General features: G+C 38.7%; 1 protein-coding gene across 4 annotated transcripts in view; it reads right to left on the bottom strand.

Moving 5' to 3' along the window:
- The window catches only part of LRCH2 (leucine rich repeats and calponin homology domain containing 2), a 104556-nt gene extending 84359 nt beyond the window's left edge, over nucleotides 1-20197 (bottom strand). For 3 of the 4 annotated variants that reach the window (XM_086386839.1, XM_086386837.1, XM_086386838.1), the window contains exon 1: nucleotides 19452-19887. In XM_086386839.1, coding sequence (XP_086242965.1) covers nucleotides 19452-19872 — 421 coding nt within the window. In that variant the 5' untranslated portion in view covers nucleotides 19873-19887. Of the gene's footprint in view, nucleotides 1-19451 lie in introns of all 4 variants that reach the window. The other variant, XM_086386836.1, reaches the window with a different exon arrangement.
- Between the last annotated feature and the right edge of the window lie 2862 nt (nucleotides 20198-23059).

Raw genomic sequence — 23059 nt, 5'->3', positions numbered from 1 at the left:
AGCCCTGCTGAAACCTTGATTTTAGCTTCAAAAGACTTATTTTAGACTTCTGGTCTCAAGAACTGTAAGAGAGTGAATTTCTGTTGTTTCAAACCACCAAGTTTATGGGTCATTTGTTACAGCAGCCACAGGAAACAAACACATTTCTCAAAAATAGTTTATCAGAATTAATGAGAAAATGCCCGCAAAAATATTTTAATAGTTGTACATTTTTTTTCTTAAGTAGTAAGGTGATAACTCAATTAATTAGTATCCTTGAGGATAAAAACCTGTATCACCAGTGAACTAGGTTTCATCTTAGTTTTTATTATAAATCATATCAAGCAGTATTGGCAATAACTCAACAGTAGACAGACTGTGTACTGTTTCTTGCCTTCCTTCAAACTGCTCCTTGTAAAACTGCTGGGAGCCTGTTAGAGATGTTAATAGATCATTTTAAATAATCTGATCCAAATTATGTTCTGTATCACTCAAGTTTCAGAGGTCAGAAAAGCTAGAGAAGGGAGAAAAGGAGTCAGATGGAATGGAAATCTGTTTGCTGCCTCCCAAGCTGCAGCCACAAGAGCCATAGATGGGTCCATCTGTCACCAAGTACAATTCTTGGCCCATTGGCTATCATTTCTGCCAAGGTACAGCAAATTATTTTCAGAAAGTATACTATTATACTATACTAATTTCAGTTTTGTCTTATTCACTGTACAAAAGGCTGTATGACTTTTGTCACAAATTGTTAAAATGAACTAAGATACATGAGTCTTCTCTGAGTGATATTTAATAGTACACACTGCTATAGTTGCTCTTATTTAAAAAAAGTCCTAGATCATCTTTGAAAAACTGTCACATTTTCACCTATGGAAAAATGTCTAACAAATGATGGGTGTTGTTAAAACAAAGGCTCATCATTAACAGAGATAGAGAATTTTCTGCTTAAAGAAATATGACAGTTAAGTAGAGAAATAATTTGAAATCAGTATTGTAAATTCACATCAACAATAACCTAAGTGGAACTAAAGCAAATACCTCATACACACACTTGCGTGCATGAACATAAACACGCACCTTCCATATATGTTAGATCTGAAGGCTATAGGCTTTGCACAATTTCTAATCTTCAAAACAACCTTATGAGGTAGCCACTACTCCTCATTATACACATGAATCAAAGACATATTGAATGGCATGTCTAATGTTAAAAAACTACTACTAATAATTGACAGCACAGAGGTTCCCAACTCAGATATGACTTCAAAGTCCATGTTTTATGTGTGCTCATCCATTCCTCCAACACATTATGCACTGTGACTTCCTGTCTCAGACTTCAAATATTCTGTTCCATTGGAACCCCAAAGTAGAGTCAAAGAAAGTCTAAATCTCCTAACTACATTCATATCCTAGGTTTCTTCTTGCAATAGGAAGCAGAACAAAAATCTTACTTCAAGCACCAATTGTTAGTTAAGAAAATAATGAACATTATAAAACTTTCAGCTGTTCCCAATTTAGCATTTCGGAACTGCTTAGTCTGAGCCAACACACAGCTTTCTTGGCTCCTTAAAAGAGAGGACCCTTACTAATTTTTCAATATTTTAACCAACTCAATTAACAAGGATTAAAAAAATTAAACAAGTTTCTTCAAAAAGTTTGTAACATCTTACAGGCAAAACCATTCTATTGAGTACTTGTCAAGAACTCTAAAGGATCTGAGACTTCAACCTACTTGTCAGCCAACAAGTTAGCCTAACAGTTTAATGGGTGCTGGCAGAAGGCATGAAACCCCTGTGTGAGTCAAAGGACTCATTTACTCATAGCAAAGCAAGTGGCATGACCAGCATATCTGTAGCAGTTCCTCTTTCTCCCCAAATCTCACAGGGGCAACATATATGGGTATAGATGGATACCTGCACCTAAAATACACCACACTACAGAAAAGGAGCTCCGAATTAAGGGAACTCAAATCTTTTATACTACTACATATGCCTGCACTGTGTTCAAAAGGAAACATTATTTTTCTTGATAATAAGCATAATTGTCCTTTGCTCTCGAGACAGAAATTATCTCATTCTTCCAAAAGATGGTCCTGAACAAAAGGGCTGTTAGTGTTTCATTGGTAAGATGTGTAAAAACACGAGACCCATGGAATATTATCTCCCAACTCTACCATGTACATTCCTTATTGACCAGAGATTAGAAGTTGCAGCCTCACCACAGAAAATATACAAGGTAAAATAAATATCATAAGCACCAAATTCTCTGTAGTTCTGCACTCAGAGTCTGAGACAGAGGCAGGCAAATCCTCATTCTCACCTTCCAAGTCTCATTCTTATTTCCCAGGCAGCATCCTAAACTGAATCATAACCTGTGTCATTCATTCAAAATTCCTTAAGGACCAAATCAGGTACTACATGTTAGGGTAGGTTAAAAGCCAATCAGATATCACCTCTAAGAAATTCTAATTATGGTTCCCTCCTAGCACCAAATATTATCAGCTCAGATTATAACACTTCGGTAAAAGGAACTATGCAAAAAAAAAAAAATACCCCCACTTAGTTTGACTAAAATTGTGATTTGTACAAACATGTTGTGATGGGACCAATACTTCATCATCCTTGGGGTTTATCTCACAGTTTACAGAAGTCCTGTAGACTGAAAAATTAGGTATAACTGTTACTTAGTAGATGAGCACTAGACTGTATCTGAACTATATTCTAATTCTATTCATGATTACCTATAAAAGATTGTCCAAATCACTTAATTACTGCTCCTCACTACCTCAGAGCTACTGGAAATGAGTAAACATTCTTAAATCCCTGGAGGAAATAAGCAAAAGAAATGAAAGGAAAATTATCAATTTGCAGCCAATGATGTATAATGTTCATAAAGGCACAAAATAAAATGCTGAAAACTATTATACTTAGTTCTTATTTACATGAAAAATATATGCTAGAATTACATGTCTTTAGGAAAGTGCATAAAATCAACTAACTTAAATACTTATTTCCCAACATGAAAATGAAAAAAATAAATTTTCTGTGCTTTTCAGTAATTGGTGTACATGATATCTGATTAATATGCTCTAAAATACTAATGCTTCCTTATCTATTTTCTTATCTAAAAGAAATGTTAGGAGTAGAAACAAAAGCAACAAGAAAACACGAGGCACCACAGCTGTCTGTCGATAAAAGAATGGAGAATATCTTTGAAGTATTAGACTCTGATGTTGGAACTTGATGGGAAATGACAACCCCATGGCTCTGGCATCTGCTTTCAACAGATGCCCTCAGCAAAGACAGGTGATTTCTTGATTCAGTATTCCCTAAAAGGGTATTGTGCTGTCATTCTGAACAAGATAATGAAAAATCAGTCTATAGCTGCTGCTGCTGCTAAATCACTTCAGTTGTGTCCGACTCCGTGTGACCCCATAGACGGCAGCCCACCAGGCTCCCCCATCCCTGGGATTCTCCAGGCAAGAACACTGGAGTGGGTTGCCATTTCCTTCTCCAGTGCACGAAAGTGAAAAGCTGAAAGTGAAGCAGCTCAGTCATCTCCGACTCTTAGCAACCCCATAGACTGCAGCCTACCAGCTCCTCCATCCATGGGATTTTCCAGGCAAGAGTACTGAAGTGGGGTGCCATTGCCTTCTCCGCTATAGCACTGAAGCCTTATTGAATAAGATGCACAGCTCAAGAATTTATAAGCTACTTCATGATGAGTTAAAGTATTAACCATAAGTACAGTGGAGAGAAAAAAAGTGATGTAGATATTCAAAAAAGTGGATAAAAATGCTTTAAAGCCAACAGTTATGAGAAACAATAACAAGCAGACCTCAGTGACCCGCAGCAACCAATAATGGAAGACTTCTTTTTGAGCACAGGCGCTTTGAGAAACAAGGGTGCAAACAAAAACAGATGCTGCAAGGAGAAACCACAGCTGCTAACCAGAGGACAGATTACATGCATGCTCAGTGAGAAAAGGACTTTGAGTCATACAATTACTAAGCCACGTGGAAAGACAAGACTTTATTTTTTAAGGGGGGAAGGGCAAGCTCTACACACAGCTGTCTGTAGAAAATTCTACATATTGTTTCAATTTCACAAAAAAATAATGCAGTATAATGACATTCAAACATCAAAGTGATGTTTGAGAATGGCACTCTACTTCAGCCCCTATAAAATTGATTATACTATAAATTTAGCATTTTGAACTCATGTTGTATTATTTATTAAATGGTTCTCAAAAACTTTATTTTCAAAAGACAAATGTTATAGTCTCATCACATAACTTTTACTAAAATAAGTTTCAGATGGAAGAAAAAGATAAACATAAAGATGAATCATAGAAAACTAGAGAAACATTTTAGTGAACAGTCACTCAATTCTAGAATTGGGGATGGACTTTCAAAGCATCAAATGAAGAAATAATTCACAAATGAAAAGATTTCTAGATTTAGCTACATAAGTTTTACATAAAGAAAACTACAGTCTGTCAAAGAGCAAAATGAGGGACTTCTCTGGTGGTCCAGTGGCTAAGACTCTGTGCTCCCAATGCAGGGGCTTGTGTTCAATACCTGGTCAAGGAACTAGATCCCACATGCACCGACTGGGAGTTCACAAGCCACAGCAAAAATCTCACATGCTGAAACTAACAGTTCATATGCTGCAATTAAAGATCCCCATGCTGCCAACGAAAATCGAAGATTCAGAGTGCTGCAAGTAAGACCCAGTGCAGCAAAATAAATTTTAAAAAGTTTTTTTAAGCAAAATGATACTAACAGTTCATATATAAAGCCTGGGCCAAGGACATAAATAGATTCAAAAATAAAAATTATCAATGACCAAGATGTATGTGAAAATACATTCAACCTCACTGTTAATCAAAAGAAGAGTAAAGAATAAGACACTATAATTTGCCCATCATTTTAAAGGTTCTCAAAGATATTACAGGGGCTTCCCTAGTAGCTCAGCTGCTAAAGAATCTGCCTGAAATGCAGGAGACCCCAGTTAGATTCCTGGGTTGGGAAGATCCCCTGGAGAAAGGATAGGCTACCCACTCTAAACCCCAGCTGGGTTGGTAGAGCTGTCACAGCCAGAATCCCGATGGCGGCCACCAAGATCTGCAGGGTGAGGAGGAACCAGTCTGGCTTAAGTAACTGATGACAAGTGTGTGACCCATGCTTAGGGAATGTGTCTAAAAGCTGCTGGTCCCCCTAGTGTCTAGAATCTGCAGGCCCCCTGACAACCTTCAGATGTGTAAATGAGCACAGGAATCAATCAAAGAGTAGAAGGATGTGCGCTCATCTTCTCCTATGAGAACTCCAAAACTACAACTTGATGCTGAACAACCATTGACAGAATGTTGGATCCCACCAAAAAGATACCTCATGTCCAAAGGCAAAGGGGAAGCCCCAAAAAGACGGTAGGAGGGGCAAAATCGCGTTTAGAATCAAACCCCACACCCGCCAGAGATGCTTGGAGGGCTCAAACAAAACCTTATGCACACCAGGACCACAGAGACTGAGGCAGACCTGCCTTTGAGTGTTTAAGTGTCTCCTGCAGAGGCACTGGTCAGCAATGGCCTGCCGTGGGGACAGGGGCTCGGACTGCAGCAGACCTGGGTCACGCAGCATGTGGCATAAGCCCTCTTAGAGGAGGTCACCATTAGCTGCACCATAAAGCCACCAGGCAGATGACCCACAAACTGCAGAACAACTACATCAAAGAAATTCCTGCACTGTTAAGAAAGTTCTAGGACTGACAACAGATTTACCAACCTGGGGATCCAGCAAAGAGACTGAGAACCCTCAGGGAATTTGACTTTGGAGTCCAGTAGGATTTGATCACAGAACTTCCACAGGACTGGGGAAACAGATTCTTGGAGGACACAAACCAAACCTGTGTGCACTAGGAGCCAGGAGAATGGAGCAGTGTCCCCACAAAAGACTGAGTCAGACTTGCCTGTGAGTGTCCAGGAGTGGAGGCATGGGTCAACAGTTTGGCCTCAGGCCAACAAACAGGGAGGGAACACAGCCCCACCCATCAACAGAAAATTAGATTAAAGATTTACTGAGCATGGCCCTGCCCATCAGAACAAGATCCAGTCCCCCCCCCCACCTCCAGTCAGTCTCTCCCATCAGGAAGCTTCCATAAGCCTCTGATCCTCATTCATCAGAGGGCTGACAGAATGAAAAACACAATCACAGAAACTAACCAAACTGATCACATGGACCACAGCCTTGTCTAACTCAATGAAACTATGAGCCATGCCATGTAGGGCCACCCAAAACAAACAGGTCATGGTGGAGAGTTCTGACAAAACATGGGATGCTGGAGAACGGAATGGCAAATCACTTCAGTATTCTTGCCATGAACAGTATGAAAATGCAAAAAGACATGACACTGAAAGATGAACTCCCCAGGTCAGTAGGTGCCCAATATGTCACTGGAGAAGAGTGGAGAAATAACTCCAGAAAGAATGAAGAGATGGAGTCAAAGCAAAAACAACACCCACCCAGTTGTGGATGTGACAAGTGATGGAAGTAAAGTCCAATGTTTTACTTCCAGAACAATACTGGAAAGAACAATACTGCATAGGAACCTAAAATGTTAGGTCCATGAATCAAGGTAAACTGGAAGTGGTCAAACAGGAGGTGGCAAGGATGAACATCAACATTTTAGCAATCAGTGAACTAAAATGCACTGGAATGGGCGAATTTAACTCAGATGACCATTATATCTACTATTGTGTGAAAGAATATCTTAGGAGAAATGGCATAGCCCTCTTAGTCAACAAAAGAGTCCGAAATGCAGTACTTGGGTGCAGTCTCAAAATCGACAGAATGATCTCTGATCGTTTCCAAGACTAAGCATTCAATATCACAATAATCCAAGTCTATGCCCCGACCACTAATGCCAAAGAAGCTGAAGTTGAATGGTTCTACGAAGACCTACAAGACCTTCTCGAACTAACACCAAAAAAAGATGTCTTTTCATCATAGGGGACTGGAATGCAAAAGCAGGAAGTCAAGAGATACCTGGAATAACAGGCAAGTTTGGCCTTGGAGTACCAAATGAAATAGGGCAAAGGCTAACAGAGTTTTGCCAAGAGAATACACTGGTCATAGCAAACACCCTCTTCCAACAATACAAAAGCCAACTCTACACAGGGAGTAGATGTGTACATCTACTGTGTAGTGATGTAGTAGATATGTACATCCCTATGTAGTGATGTCTACACAGGGACATCACCAGATGGTCAGTACCAAAGTCAACCAATTATATTCTTTGCAGCAAAGATGGAGAAGACATATACAGTGAGCCAAAACAAGACTTGGAGCTGACTGTTGCTCAGATCATCAGCTCCTTATTGTAAAATTCAGGCTCAGATTGAAGAATATAGGGAAAACCATTAAGCCATTCATTATGACCTAAATCAAATCCCTTATGATTATAAATTGGAGGTGACAAATAGATTCAAGGGACTAGATCTGGTACACAGAGTGCCTGAAGGACCATGGATGGAGGTTCATAACATTTCACAGGAGGTGATGACCAAAACCATCCCCAAGAAAAAGAAATGCAGGAAGGCAAAGTGGTTGTCTGAGGAGGCATTACAAATAGCTGAGAAAGGAAGAAAAATGAAAGGCAAAGGAGAAAGTGAAAGATATATTCAACTAAATGCAGAGTTCCAGAGAATGGGAAAAACTAGAGATCTCTTTAAGAAAACTGGAGTTACCAAGGGAACATTTCATACAAAGATAGGCACAATAAAGGAATAAAACAGCAATGATGGAACAGAAGCAGAATAAATTAAGAAAAGGTGGAAAGAATACACAGAACTGTACAAAAAAGCTCTTAATGACCCAGTTAACCACGATGATGTGGTGAATCACCTACAGCCAGATATCCTGGAACGTGAAGTCAAGTAGGTCTTGAGAAGCATTACAACAAAAGTGATGTAATTCAATTCATTACAAAGGACTAATGCTGAAGCTGAAGTTTCAATACTTTGGCTACCTGATGTGAAGAACTGATTCATTGGAAAAGACCCTAATGCTGATAAAGATTGAAGGTAGGAGGAGAAGGGGACAACAGAGGATGAGATGGTCAGATGGCATCACCAACTCAATGGACATGAGTTTGAGAAAACTCGGGGAGTTGGTGATGGACAGGGAAGCTTGGCATGCTGCAGTCCATGGGGTCCCAAAGAGTCGGACACGACTGAGCAACTGAACTGAACTGAACAACAAACAAAGCTAGTGAAGGTGATGGAATTCCAGCTGAGCTATTTCAAACCTTAAAAGATGATGCTGTTAGACTGCTGCATTCATTATGCCAGCAAATTTGGAAAACTCAGCAGTGGCCACAGGAATGGAAAAAATCAGTTTTCATTCCAATCCCAAAGAAGGGCAATGCCAAAGAATGTACAAATTACTGTACAATTGCACTCATTTCACATGCCAGCAAGATTATGCTCAAAACCCTTCAAGCTAGGCTTCAGAAGTGCATGAACAGAGAATGTCCAGATGTACCAGCTGGACTTAGAAAAGGCAGAGAAACCAGAGGTCAAATTGCCAACATACGCTGATCATAGAAAAAGTAAGCGAATTCCTTAAAAACAAATGGGACCTAATTAAACATAAAAGATTTTGCACAATGAAGGGAACCATAAGCAAGGTGAAAAGACAGCCTTCAGAATGGGAGAAAATAATAGCAAATGAAGCAACTGACAAAGAATTAATCTCAAAAATATACAAGCAACTCCTGCAGCTCAATTTCAGAAAAATAAACAACCCAATCAAAAAATGGGCTAAAGAACTAAACAGACATTTCTCCAAAGAAGACATACAAATGCCTAACAAACACATGAAAAAATGCTCAACATCACTCATTATCAGAGAAATACAAATCAAAACCACAGTGAGGTACCATCTCATGCCGGTCAGAACGGCTGCTATCAAAAAGTCTACAAACAATAAATGCTGGAGAGGGTCTGGAGAAAAAGGAACCCTCTTACATTGTTGGTGGGAATGCAAACTAGTACAGCCACTATGGAGAAGAGTGTGGAGATTTCTTAAAAAACTGGAAATAGAACTGCCATACAACCCAGCAATCCCACTGCTGGGCATACACACCGAGGAAACCAGAATGGAAAGAGACACGTATACCCCAATGTTCACTGCAGCACCATTTACAATAGCCAGGACATGGAAGCAACCTAGATGTCCATCAGCAGACGAATGGATAAGAAAGCTTTGGTACATATACACAATGGAATATTACTCAGCCATTAAAAAGAATACATTTGAACCAGTTCTAATGAGGTGGATGAAACTGGAGCCTACTATACAGAGCGAAGTAAGTCAGAAAGAAAAACACCAATACAGTATATTAGCACATATATATGGAATTTAGAAAGATGGTAATGACGACCCTATATGCAAGATAGCAAAAGAGACACAGATGTAAAGAAGAGACTGTTGCACTCTGTGGGAGAAGGTGAGGGTGGGATGATTTGAGAGAATAGCATTGAAACATGTATATTATCATATGTGAAATAGATCGCCAGTCCAGGTTTGATGCATGAGGCAGAGTTCTCAGGGCTGGTGAACTGGGATGACCCTGAAGGATGGGATGGGGAGGGAGGTCGGGGGAGGGTCAGGATGGGGAACACATGTACACCCATGGCTGATTCATGTGAATGTATGGCAAAAACCACAATATTGTAAAGTAATTAGGCTCCAATTAAAATTTAAAAAAAAAAAAAAACATCTACTTCTGCTTCATTCACTATGCTAAAGCCCTCGACTGTGTGGATCACAACAAATTGCAGAATATTCTTAAAGAAATGGAAATACCAAAGCACCTTACCTGCCTTCTGAGGTAGGTATGCATGTCAAGAAGCAACAGTTAGAACTGGACATGGAACAAAATTGGGAAAAGAGTATGTCAAGGCTATATATTGTCACCCTGCTTATATAACTTATATGCAGAGTATATCATGCGAAATGCTGGGCTGGATGAAGCACAAGCTGGTATCAAGATTGGTGGGAGAAATATCAATAACCTTAGATATGCAGATGACACCACTTTAATGGCAGAAAGTGAAGAGGAACTTAAGAGCTTTTTGATGATGGTGAAAGAGGAGAGGAAAAAATCTGGATTAAAATTCAACATTAAAAAAACTAAGATCATGGCATCCAGTCCCATCACTTCATGGCAAATAGATGGGGAAAATGTGGAAATAGTGTCAGATTTCATTTTCTTGGGCTACAAAATCAATGCAGAAGTTGACTGCAAAATTAAAAGATTCTTGCTCCTTGGAAGTATAGCTATGTCAAACCTAGCCAGTGCTTTTAAGAAGCAGAGATATCACTTTGCCAACAAATGTCCGTATAGTCATAGCTATGGTTTTTCCAGTAGTCATGTATGGATGTGAGAGTTGGACCATAAAGAAGGCTGAGCGGTGAAGAATTGATGCTTTCGAACTGCCGTGCTGGGGAAGACTCTTGAGAGTTCCTTCAACTGCAAGAAGATTAAACCAGTCAATTCTAAAGGAAATCAACCCTGAATATTCATTGGAAGGACTGATGCTGAAGCTGAAGCTCCAATACTTTGGCCACCTGATGCGATAGGCTGACTCAGTGGAAAAGACCCTGATGCTGGGCAAGATTGAAGCCAGGAGGAGAAGGGGACCACAGAGGATGAGATGGCTGGATGACATCAACAACTCAATGGACATGAGTTTGAGCAAACTCCAGGAAATGGTGAAGGATAGGGAGCCTGACATGCTGCAGTCCATGGGGTCAAAAAGAGTCAGACACAACTTGGCAAATGAACAACAACAAATATTATTATATAACCCAGCTATTTCATTCACAAGTATACACACAAGAAATTCTTGCATATGTACAACAGGACACATGAATAATAAGGCTTATAGTAGTACTGTTCACAAGAGTAAAAATATGTTAATAATATTATGGCTACCAGTGAGAAAGTGGATAAAGTATGCTATAGTTGCACAATGAAAGATAATTCAGCCATCAAAAAGAATGAACTACAGTTTCATACAACAATTTATATCTTTGCAACTTAGTAGTAAGTAATATAATATTAAAATTACCAGTTATATAAAGCAGAGTTATGAATTACATTTTTTAAAAGTTCAAAACAAGAACTAAGCAATGTATTATTAAGGAGCTAGCTTACTGGCTCGAAGCTGTCTTAGTAGCAACAAGTGTCAAGCAGATTTGCTTATGAGAAAGAGTCCTCATGCTACAGTATGAAGAACAAATTGGACTTGAAGCAAACTGAACGTGAAGCAGAGAAATCATTTGGGAAAACTGCTGATAGAGTCAGTTAAAGGTGAGGAGAGAAGGACATAAACAACAACAACTGACACTGAGATTAGACAGGAATGGAACAGAATTGAAAGCTATTCAAAGAGTTATGATCAACAGCCCTTAAGTTCCAACCATATATAGAGGGTGAGGGAAGGTGAAGAGTCAAGAACAATTCCCAAGTTTCTGGTCTGCAAGACCAGAGGTCCTAGGGTAAATACAAAAGTTGATTTTTTTTTTTTTTTTGACATTTTGAGTTTCAAGAGACTCTGGGATGTCAATATTCATGTAGTATCCTCTTTTTTTTTTTTTTAAATGGGCTTCCCAGGTGGTGCAGTGATAAAGAACCCGCCTGCCACTGCAGGAGGTGCTGGAGACATGGGTTCGATCCCTGGGTTGGGAAGATCCCCTGGAGGAGGAAATGGCAACCCACCCCAGTATTCTTGCCTGGAAAACTCCATGGACAGAGGAGACTGGTAAGCTATAGAGAACTGGATCCTCTTTTCATGATTAAATATAAAATCTGATCCTTTCCCCTTCAAAGCCTATCCTATAATCGATGTCACCATTCCCTCTTCAAATTTGCACACTGCTTTGTTTTCGCTTATGACATTCATCTTACTTTAGCCAAGCAGTGCTCAGTCTTGGCACCATTGACATTTTGGACTTGGAAAGTCTTTGTTGTGTGTGCAGTCCTGTTCATTTTAGGATGCTTAGCAGCATCCCTGGCTTCTACCCACTAAATGTCAGTAGCATCCCCAAGTTATGACAATCAAAACTGTTTCCAAAAACCAATGAAGTTGCTCAGTCGTGTCCAACTCTTTGCGATTCCATGGACTGTAGCCTACCAGGCTCCTCTATCCATGGAATTTTCCAGGCAAGAGTACTGGAGTGGGCTGCCATTTCCTTCTCCAGGAGATCGTCCCAACCCAGGGATCAAACCCAGATCTCCTGCATTGCAGGCAGACGCTTTATCATCTGAGCTACCAGGGAAGCCCCAACATTACCAAGTATCTCTTGGGGGCAAGTTTCCCATTCCTTAAAACCATGATCTAGCCTATATAATAGATACATGAATACTTAATTTATACCACCACTTTAAATCATAAATTCCCTAAAGGCAGCAACTTTACCATCTTGTCCATTTATATAAAATAGATATGACAAATGTATTCTTACATACTCATCAAGGTAGATTAAGGAGATAGTTATCTATGTTTGATTTACTATTTTTAAATTTATAAATAACTTTAAAAGTAATTGATTTCCCATTGACACAGGCATCTCTAATCAATTAGCTAAAGTACTAAGGATTTATTTATTGGAATTCTTTTTTTAAGAGGGGAAAATTTCTATGCTGCACGTTCTGGAGTCTCTTAGGGACATAATCATTTAACGAAGTCATTTTTGAATCAAATCCAAATTCACAAATGTTCTAGAATTGGTTAGTCTCTATACAGTTCAAACAAAAGTGTACACACAGTCATTTTATTTCTGTCTTTTGTCCCCTTACATCCCTAATATTATGCATAAAATTTCACCGAAAGAAGCATAATTAATTTAAACACTAATCCATGCCTCAAATTATAAGAGTATACAGATAAACAATGTCCACAAATAGGTAAGACTTTACTTTCCTATTTGGAAAAAAAACTTAAAAAAAATTTTTTTATCAAAATATATATTAGAAAATATCTATTGTTTAACTATCCATTACAGTCTACTGACTGGTAGTCTATAAGTGGAATGCTATAAATTTATAATTTATTTGAAACAGTAGAAATGTAAAGACTAAAAGACCTTTAGCAGACTGAATATACTAGTTTAAAATGAAACTAAACACAAACTTAAACTATTGTTATAAAACTCACTTGTACAGTTTTCTTTTATTACATTAAATGGTTCCCTGGAGTATAAGGTATTTTTTTTTCTATAAAAGGGAAATGGGGGGAAAAAGGGAAGCAGAGAAAACTTTCTGAAACTTTTCAGAGAACTGATTGTATTACAATGCTTCAAGAACTACCTAAACATACACAAAGTATAGAGAAATGTAAAAGGTTTCCCCTTCTAAATTGTTCATGATGATGAACAGTCTCTATACAATGGGGGTGGGCATCACACAGTTTAAGTATCCCTTAGAGTGTACTGTTGGGATGGGCTAGAAGAATGATATACCCTTTTGCAAAGTGTGACTGTATGCCTTGGAACTTAAATACCACCTCCCAGGAAATCAATATGCTCTAAGTCTTCAATTACTTTTATTTGTGAAAAGTGTCCTGAACATTACTTCTCATGCTGTCAATGAGGTTCTGGATCTTGTATATCTTTATGCTTTTGATGATAAATAAATACTTCAGAGTTTATGTTACAAACAATCTAAATCAAAATATTAAAATTTAAACTTTAAGCCAGTGTCTCTATAATCCCAATTCTAAAATATTCCAATCAACCACTTCTGTTCTTTTACCTGTCATGTAGTATATATGGTAATTTTTTTCAGAAAACATGGTAAGCTCATATTTTTCAAATGCAACTAATCTAGCTGCTTATCACACAGTCCTAATTCTAAACTGTGGCTTATTCTCCATAATGACTCCTTAAAGCATTTTGCTCTATTGAGTACCTATTCCTATGCTTGTAAACTTGTTTTCCCAGATGACACTGCATCGATTAACATTAAAATTTAAGACATTATTATCCCCACGGATCTACATTCCCGTCCACCTTAGTAAAAGTCAGGGAACTAGGTAACCCCTCCCTTCCATTGCTAAGGACTCTCCACCCAGTCCATGAAGATCCTCCCTCCCCATCTTGTATTTTAACACTGAACTCTCCACCAATTCCCTCCTCTCAGCCTCCAAGTATGTTTGAAAAAATACAGAGTGAACTTTCAGGTAACATCTGCCCTTAATATGCAATGCCATTCTCAACTCCATATGGGTGTAATTTCTCCCCTGAAAGCCTGCAATTGTCCCTTTCTGCTTAATCCTTACCAACTCGGCATGCATGGGGTCGCTAACAGGGGGACACAACTTAGCAACTGAACCGAACTGAAGCTGATCCCATAGTGATCATTTAACTCAAGATTCAGCAAGTTAACTTTATAGGAAATTTTCTCAAACTAACTTAACTCCCAATAAAATTAAGCCGTATGCCACAGTTCCATATAACTTATTTGTATAGTTTATTAAAATATATATTTTTAATATTGCTACATCTCTTTTCTAATAATTACATATATTACTGAACACATGCACCTATTTTATAAACCTTTAGAGGATCATGTTTCCAGAGTTAGAGTTTAATAAAAGCTTGCTTAATGTACCTATTGTAAAACCAATACCATGAAGACAAGCTATGCAAATATCATGTGCAAAACAAAACACACTGGACCATAAACAGAAACTATATAATCTATGAAGCTAAGTAAGTGTTCATCTTTCAGACTAAATCACCCATTTATTAGCACAGTGTTTATTAATAGCTTTGTTATAAGAAGAGAAAGTATTGCAACAGAAATAACACTGGAATAGTGTTAAATTTAGAAAATCTAGCCTCTGACCCACACTCTGACATATACTAGGCATTTAACTTCTGGCAAATCACTTAATCTCTCTCAACAACAAAGGGTAATTACTATGCACTCTACAAAGCTCACAGGGTTATTATTAGGATACAAAAGGGTAATATATATGAAAGTGCTTAGAATTTACAAGGAGCTGTATAAATGGTATGAGTTTAATGACAAACATACACTCTGATTTAAGATAACTTTTTTTTTATTTTGTGTTTCTTATTTACCGTGGGTTTGGGTTTTTTTTTTTTAACATTTTAAAATGTGAACTTGCAAAAGAAAGAAAGGGCAACTATTTATGCTCTAGGAGAATTCATCACTGAATAAAAACACTGCAAGGTTTAGCAACTCAAATTCAATCTGAACCAATTAAAATATGAGTCAACCAACAAAAATGTCCTTCATATTCAATTTTTCAGCAAGATATTTATTACATAAACCAAGACAGATATTTGACTCTGGCAACAAAATCACAAGCTTATTCCACCGAATGCACTAAGATGGCCTTCACCTGTGTAACAAAATCAGAGACTGCAAAGTTTAACTGGCTCCATTTTACAAGCAGATACAATGCATCATGCTCCACAGTTGAAGAGGTGAACCAGCACATGTAGGAAATACTAGAGTTGACTCCAGGTTTACAGGAAAACATGTGATTCACCAGGACACAGCACAATCTGATGTATGTAAAGAATTCCTAAATCTGTTTCACAGACCTATTGTTTATGGGCATAAAGAAGTATGAATAAGCAGAGAGGGCAGCTGCAAATAGACTGAGACTTACTTGTAGTACTGGTGACAGTCAAATATGAAAAGTTTCCAAATTTGTTTTCATAGCCATTACCCATTATCATTTTTAAGCTCTCTTAAAGTCAACAAGTATCACAGTATCCAGATAGACTAAAACTTTCTAGGCAATTTCCCTTTGTCTTGCCAAGTCTACCCACAGACCAGCAAAGATAAGACATTACAACCAGAGTTAGCTACTTTCCTGAAACTTTCTGATCCCTGATTTCATGTTTTTATATGGATGAGGATTTTAATTAAGAAGTATCTGGAAGGCTTATCAATTCAAAAAAGGTCATGAGCACAACCAAATGGAGAATCAAGTAAATTGGCAAACTCTCTCTTTTAAATGTTAATCGCCTAGAAAGGCTGCCATAATTAGTTATTAGCAGTTGAGCTCCATCCCAGCAAAGAAAAGGGAGTGAGGCTGAAGAGGGGAAAAGAAATAAGGAGGGCAGCAGGAGGAAGGGGACAGGTGAAGAAGAACAGACACCAGAAATGCAAAGAGAAATAAAAAAGATACCAAAGATAAACTTTACCATCAGCTACATATAATCCACATTTCCTCACAGGAAGACTATTAATAGAGAAAATAAGACTTTGCTGCTACATATTTTACAGTCAGTATTTTAACACAAATTTATCCAACAATGTTAAATGTAAAACAGTTATTCAAGGGAACTGGAGAAACTATAGTTTCCTGTAAGTTCCTAGTCACTACAGACATAATATGATGAAAAAAAATGAGTCTGCTTCACACAAGTCTATCTGAAAGAGTACTGAACTAGAACGTGAGCATTTAGTTCCTTCCTAGCTTTGGTTTTGACCTTCTTGACAATTAGCTTTAGGTTAGTCACCAAACTTTTATCAATGTTCTCATTCACTCAAACAATAAATATTTCTTAAATGTCTAAAAAATTCTAGAGTTTCCCAACCCTGACTGCACAGAAGAATCACCTGGGAATATTTACACACACACACACACACACACACACACAACACACACACACACACATCTCTTTGCCCCTGAGACTCTGATTTAATTGGTCTGGGGTGGAGCCCGGGGAATAGATTAAAAAAAACTCCCTTGCTATCTTAAAATGCAGGCAAGGTGGAAAGCCACAGGTCTATTTCATCTTTTATATACATGGTAAGGAACAGCAAACAATGTGAAGAGCTATCTCCCTTCCTTTAAATGTATCAATTTCCCCTTCTAATCCAATTTTGTTTTAACCTAGATTCTCACCACCTCACACCTAGATTAACAAATAGCTTCCTACCTATTTTCCCTTCTTCCAGTCTCTTTGCAACTCAATAAACCATTGCTGTCTAACTAATCAATTTGGTACTGAAACATTATTCCACTGAGAGTCATTTTAAATATAACAATAACAACAAACAGAACTGTTTTCATTGAGCAGAGACTATATTGCATATACATATTTATATGTTTGTATATATACAGGTATGTATGTATAATCTCAAACATGCTCTATTTTTCTTCAATTCCATTTATATACAATGGATACTAGTCTCTTGTGGTTGAATTTGGTCAAAAATGAATGGCAAATGAATCACCCACAGATTTCTAATTTAAATTCTCATGTGTTCCCACAAGGAACACCAATTCAATTTTCTTTAAAAAGTAAAATGAGGTGAAATTATTTCAAAAAGTTCTCTGTTACTGTAGACACTGATAAAGTTTATGACAAATGAATTTTACCAAGAATAAATATGGTTCTGATTTGTGTTAAAACTTGCCTCAGAAAACAAACTGAAGCCTTAAAAGCCAATGGTTATAATCACATAAGATGATATTCATATTTACGAAAAATATTAAGTACAATATAAGCAGTATATAATGAGAAAACTAAGGAACTGTATTACTTATTTCCTGCCCTTAAGCAGTTTTCCATCTTCCCAGGGAAAGCAAAACGTAAAAAAGAAAATAAAGCCAGCACTAGCACGTAAGTGGTAAAGACATTAAGTACCATGGGAATTCAAAGAAACAGAAGACTGCCCTGGACTAAGGGAGGTGGAGACAGCATCTTGGAAAAGCTGGGGCTTGAACAAAATTAAATAGGTGGAGAAAAGGAAATCTCATGAATATGGATCTTCTACAAAGATGAGGCAGAAATTCATAAACTATGTTTGAGGAACTGGGAGCTGACCTAGTTGGAACAGAGGGTTCTATGTAGGAGCATTTGAGGACTTAAGGTTACAACAATAAACAGAAGCCAGACAATGAAAGGCCAGAATGCCAACCTAGGATGCTTCAACTTTGCACTATAGATAGATAAATCTTTTATAGCTAACCAACAAGCAAAACAACAAATCCCTATAATGATGCAGTCTGAAATCATTTTTCTTGAAGCCTTTGAAGAACATACCTAGTAGTACAATGTCTTGCCAATATATCTTGAATATGTGAACATCTTGTTTAGGAAATCTGTTCAGAGTGAAAGAGTAAATACTCAAATATGCTTTCCAACACACAAAATCATTGATGGTTCTTAGGATAACTCCTAAGAGAATAACTGGATAGGAGGCTTCAATTTTAGGTTCTCTTCCTCGCACCACCCTCATCCAAACACACATCTTGATTTAATATCTAGAAACACAATACAATGAAATAGTGTTATTCTGAAAATAAGAGGTCTTTTATTACCTCCCATTATGAGTGAATTTACTTACTACATTGCCTCAAAATCACTAAATTTATTAAGATCATTTTGTCCATGATTTCTTTCAGCAAAGCAGATGAAAACAGATACATAAATAACATATTTGAAGATTATGAAAAGTGAAAAGTCTTTCATCAAATCAAAACACAACTAAAATAATCATCATTGGCTTATAAGGCAGAGGGGAGACTGCTCATAACAAAAAATGCCATCCACAACAAAGAGTACCAGAGAGTATATGAAGAACATTACAATACCCAATTTCCCATCCAAAATGATAAGCCATTAACCCACAACTCCAAAAAGAATGGAGTTAATTTTGATTCTCAAAAATGCCCTTACAATTTTTGGTTACATCTGTAATGAAAATTAAGACTCCAACACAACTCAAAACAAGGATTCTTTCCCTTAGTAAAGAAGACACATAAGTGATTGATGATTTAATTTGCCGTTGCAGCAAATACTAATTTAAGCACCACTACCTCAACACCAGGAAAATGACAAATCTCAGTATTTAAAGGCATACGTGACAAGAAGCCAAGACTATTATAGGATGATTAAAACACACACAAAATAAGAACACAGAAAAAAACCGTGGCAATACTGCTGCTGCACTAGGAAAAGGGATATACCATTCCTAGAGGCACGCATGGCTTTAAAGAATATGTATAGATTATGGTCTCATGTATTGTCTTTTTTTCCCTCCAGGAAAGACCGGAACATTCACGAGAGTTGGAAGAAGTGCATTCAGGAAGGTGTCAATACCTCCCTCCCCATCCCTTTAGTGGAGAAACTCGCTTTAACAGTAATGCTCTTTCACTCCTCACATCCCACCAGGTTTCCAGAGACCCTTCAGTCAGCATTCCTGCCCACCCCCCACTACCCCCACCCGCCCCCCGCCGCCACTTCCCTGCTCTGCCCCTCACATTCAGAACTGGCTGCTCCGACTCAGTCTCGCCGCCCCCGCGCACCCGCCCAGATCAGCAGAGTCTAACAACGCAGCCACGCAACCACCCAGAAACCCACTGCCCCCACCTCCTCGCCCAGTTTCCCCTCCCCCTCCCCGCCCTGTCACCTGCTTGGGTGGTGTCCGTCAGGTCGTAGCCGCTGCCCGGGAAGTCTCGGAGCTTCCTACCGCTGAGGCTCAGGATGCCGGAGTTGCCCGCCTCCTCCAGGGCCCGGTCCAGGCTCCTCACGGTGTGTTGAGGCTGCAGGCTCCCCGGGTTCCACTGCGGCCCGTTGGGGAACGGCTGACCGAAGAGAGTCGGTACCGGGATGGGCACCACCATGGTCCCGCCGCCGCCGCCTCCCACTCCGGCTCCGCCACCTCCCCCGCCGGCCCCACCACCGCCACCGCTACTTCCACCTCCACCACAACCGCCGCCCCCACTGTTACCACCACCTCCCTGACTCGCCGCCATGTTCCTGGGATAGAGAATAGCCCCCGACAATACTCTGAGCCTGTGCCGCGAGTGTAGGGGGTTCTTAGGACGCATGCGCAGGCTGGGGGCGGGAGGTGGGGGATGCGAGGTAGAGGGTGGGAAGGAACCAGGGGGCGGGCTGGGAGGAGGTGTTGGGTATGGAAGAGACGCTGTTCAAACGTGCAGAATGCTTGCTTTAAGAAATGTGCTATCAGAGGAAGGATGCTAAATCCCGGTTCCGCTGCTTTGGGTACCAAAATCTTGCGAAGCGACACCAGCTTAACTCTAGGTCGTCAGGGATGTGACCCCAGATCTCTAAGTTGCTTCACCTTTTGAGATCTGCAAAACAAAAGTAAATATATTAGAGATGAAAGAGATTCGTTTTAGAATATTTTGAAGCGGCATTTAGAAGGACTATCAGCTACCTGATGGAAACGCTTACTGCAAATGCCTCAGGAATCCTTTAGCAGTGTTAACACGGAGAGAAACTTCGGGGAGGAATATGGGTGCAGAATTGTGTTTTAAGCCTGCATGAATTTTGCCATAATTTAGAATTCCAAAATAAGAAAAGCATTTTAAAATGTTTTCAAGGAAGCCTCTCATTTCAGTGTGTGTATGTCTCAGCCAAACTGCTGCCTTCCAAAACTTGGAAAAGTTCTCTACATTCTGTTCTATAACTCTTTGAAGTGCTGCCAAGGTCTCCAAAATATCTGGAATTTCTTCGCATCATGTTAGTATGGCTGATGGAAAACTCTAATCATCAAACAACCTTAAAGTTTATTTTTGATATACAGGCTTTCTGAAGATTTAATGCTGTGGATAGGAAGCTAATCAATCTTGGATTTTCCGAGTTCATTCTTGGAACCTGAAGCCAACCATTTAGATAGGTCACTGCCATCCCTCCACTCGCACTCAGAGTTATTCAAATCTTTTTCACTCGTAGAAACGTTACACAAGAAAACTATCAGAATACTTGATCATATTCAGTTATCATTAATTAGAATATCTTCTGCATCTCTTTTACATCCACTTCAGTTTAAACAATCTATCAACAGTCTCATTTTCTTGGAGAAAGCTCCACAAAAATCACTACTTTGGGGAAAAAATACAGGAAAGAATTACAACTTGTCTAAATTGCTTTGTGGCCATATAGGTTAACTAAGATAACTATGGTGCAAGAAATCACATTTGCCACATGCATGACCCCCAGAAGGACCAGTACTGAAAATTAGACCTCCACAACATATTAGGAAGCGAAATCAAATTATTTAAACTCACTGGTGTCAAAAAAGAACATTCTACCTTATATCTCATCTTTCTTACATCACAAATCAAATTAGGTATTAATTGAGAATTCCCAGAATCAAAAAGGGTGGAAAGGGAAACTAAATGCATTAGATAGAGATAAGATTAGGAAAGGAATATTTAATAACTAGGCAATAAAAAAAATTAGTGATTATTTAAAACAATATATTGGACTCCAGGAAAAGTATGTCCTCAGAATACCTGTCAAGAGAAGGCCTTATACAACAAATTTCAGAAGAAAAGTAATCTTTCAAAGAATTTAAAAGATAGTGTAAGTAGAAAAAACAGAAAGCCTACAAGGCAGGCTAGATATACATGAAAATCAGGCAAAATAACACATTCTGAAGCTCTTTGACAAAGAGTTTTGAACAAAATATGCAGTCTTTATTGAATAAAGCACTGGCCAACTACAAATGTGATTTGTATTCAAGAGAACCAAGCAAATTGGTAGTTACCCAACATTTATAAATAATATAGAGAAGAAGACGCAGAGTCCAAAGCTCCAAATTCTTCTATTAGACATCAAGATTATTGGGATAGACTACAGGATGTTCTTATCAGCCTACAAATAAATTAAAAGTGAGATGTTTTATTTCAGGATCTAGAAGAAGGCAATGAACTTGAGGATGAACTACATGGAATTATAATATTAATTTTTGTTAAAATTCTGATCATGATGCAGGAAAAAGCCAAGGGAGTCTCTGCAGTTTGTTTCCTGAAAACTTTAGTATTTAACGTCAGCTAAATACTAAACTCAGGGGAGAAGAAACAGTGAGATGTTGAGTATCATCAAGACATATCAAGGGGGCTTCCCTGGTGTCTCAGCAGTAAAGAATCTGCCTGCAATGCAGGAAACTTGGGTTCTATCCCTGGGTCAGGAAGATCGCCTGGAGGAGGGCATGGCAACCTACTTCACTTAAGATTTTAAAAGACATATATATTAGAAACCCTGAAAATATTAATTACATCATACTGAACTATTCCAAGGTCAGTTTTCATTCCAATCCCAAAGAAAGGCAATGCCAAAGAATGCTCAAACTACAGCACAATTGCACTCATCTCACACGCTAGTAAAGTAATGCTCAAAATTCTCCAAGCCAGGCTTCAGTAATATGTGAACTTACTGATGTTCAAGCTGGTTTTAGAAAAGGCAGAGGAACAAGAGATCAAATTGCCAACATCTGCTGGATCATGGAAAAAGCAAGAGAGTTCCAGAAAAACATCTATTTATACTTTATTGACTATGCCAAAGCCTTTGACTGTGTGGATCACAAAAAACTGTGGAAAATTCTGAAAGAGATGGAAATACCAGACCACCTGATCTGCCTCTTGAGAAATCTGTATGCAGGTCAGGAAGTAAAAGTTAGAAGTGGACATGGAACAACAGACTGGTTCCAAATAGGAAAAGGAGTACGTCAAGGCTGTATATTGTCACCCTGCTTATTTAACTTCTATGCAGAGTACATCATGAGAAATGCTGGACTGGAAGAAGCACAAGCTGGAATCAAGATTGCTGGGAGAAATATCAATAACATCAGATATGCAGATGACACCACCCTTATGGCAGAAAGTGAAGAGGAACTAAAAAACCTCTTGATGAAGGTGAAAGAGGAGAGTGAAAAAGTTGGCTTAAAGCTCAACATTCAGAAAACGAAGACCATGGCATCTGGTCCCATCACTTCATGGGAAATAGATGGGGAAACAGTGGAAACAGTGTCAGACTTTATTTTTTTGGGCTCCAAAATCACTGCAGATGGTGACTGCAGCCATGAAATTAAAAGACGTCTACTCCTTGGAAGAAAAGTTATGACCAATCTAGATAGCATATTGAAAAGCAGAGACATTACTTTGCCAACAAAGCTCCGTCTAGTCAAGGCTATGGTTTTTCCTGTGGTCACGTATGGATGTGAGAGTTGGACTGTGAAGAAGGCTGAGCACCGAAGAATTGATGCTTTTG

The sequence above is a fragment of the Bos grunniens genome, chromosome X, assembly GCF_055505025.1.
Source record: "Bos grunniens cultivar Pamir isolate PY7600 chromosome X, Bosgru_T2T1.0, whole genome shotgun sequence".
Classification (NCBI taxonomy): domain Eukaryota; kingdom Metazoa; phylum Chordata; class Mammalia; order Artiodactyla; family Bovidae; genus Bos; species Bos grunniens.
Note: the sequence above shows the minus strand (reverse complement) of the source record. Positions and strands in the feature narration are given on the sequence as shown.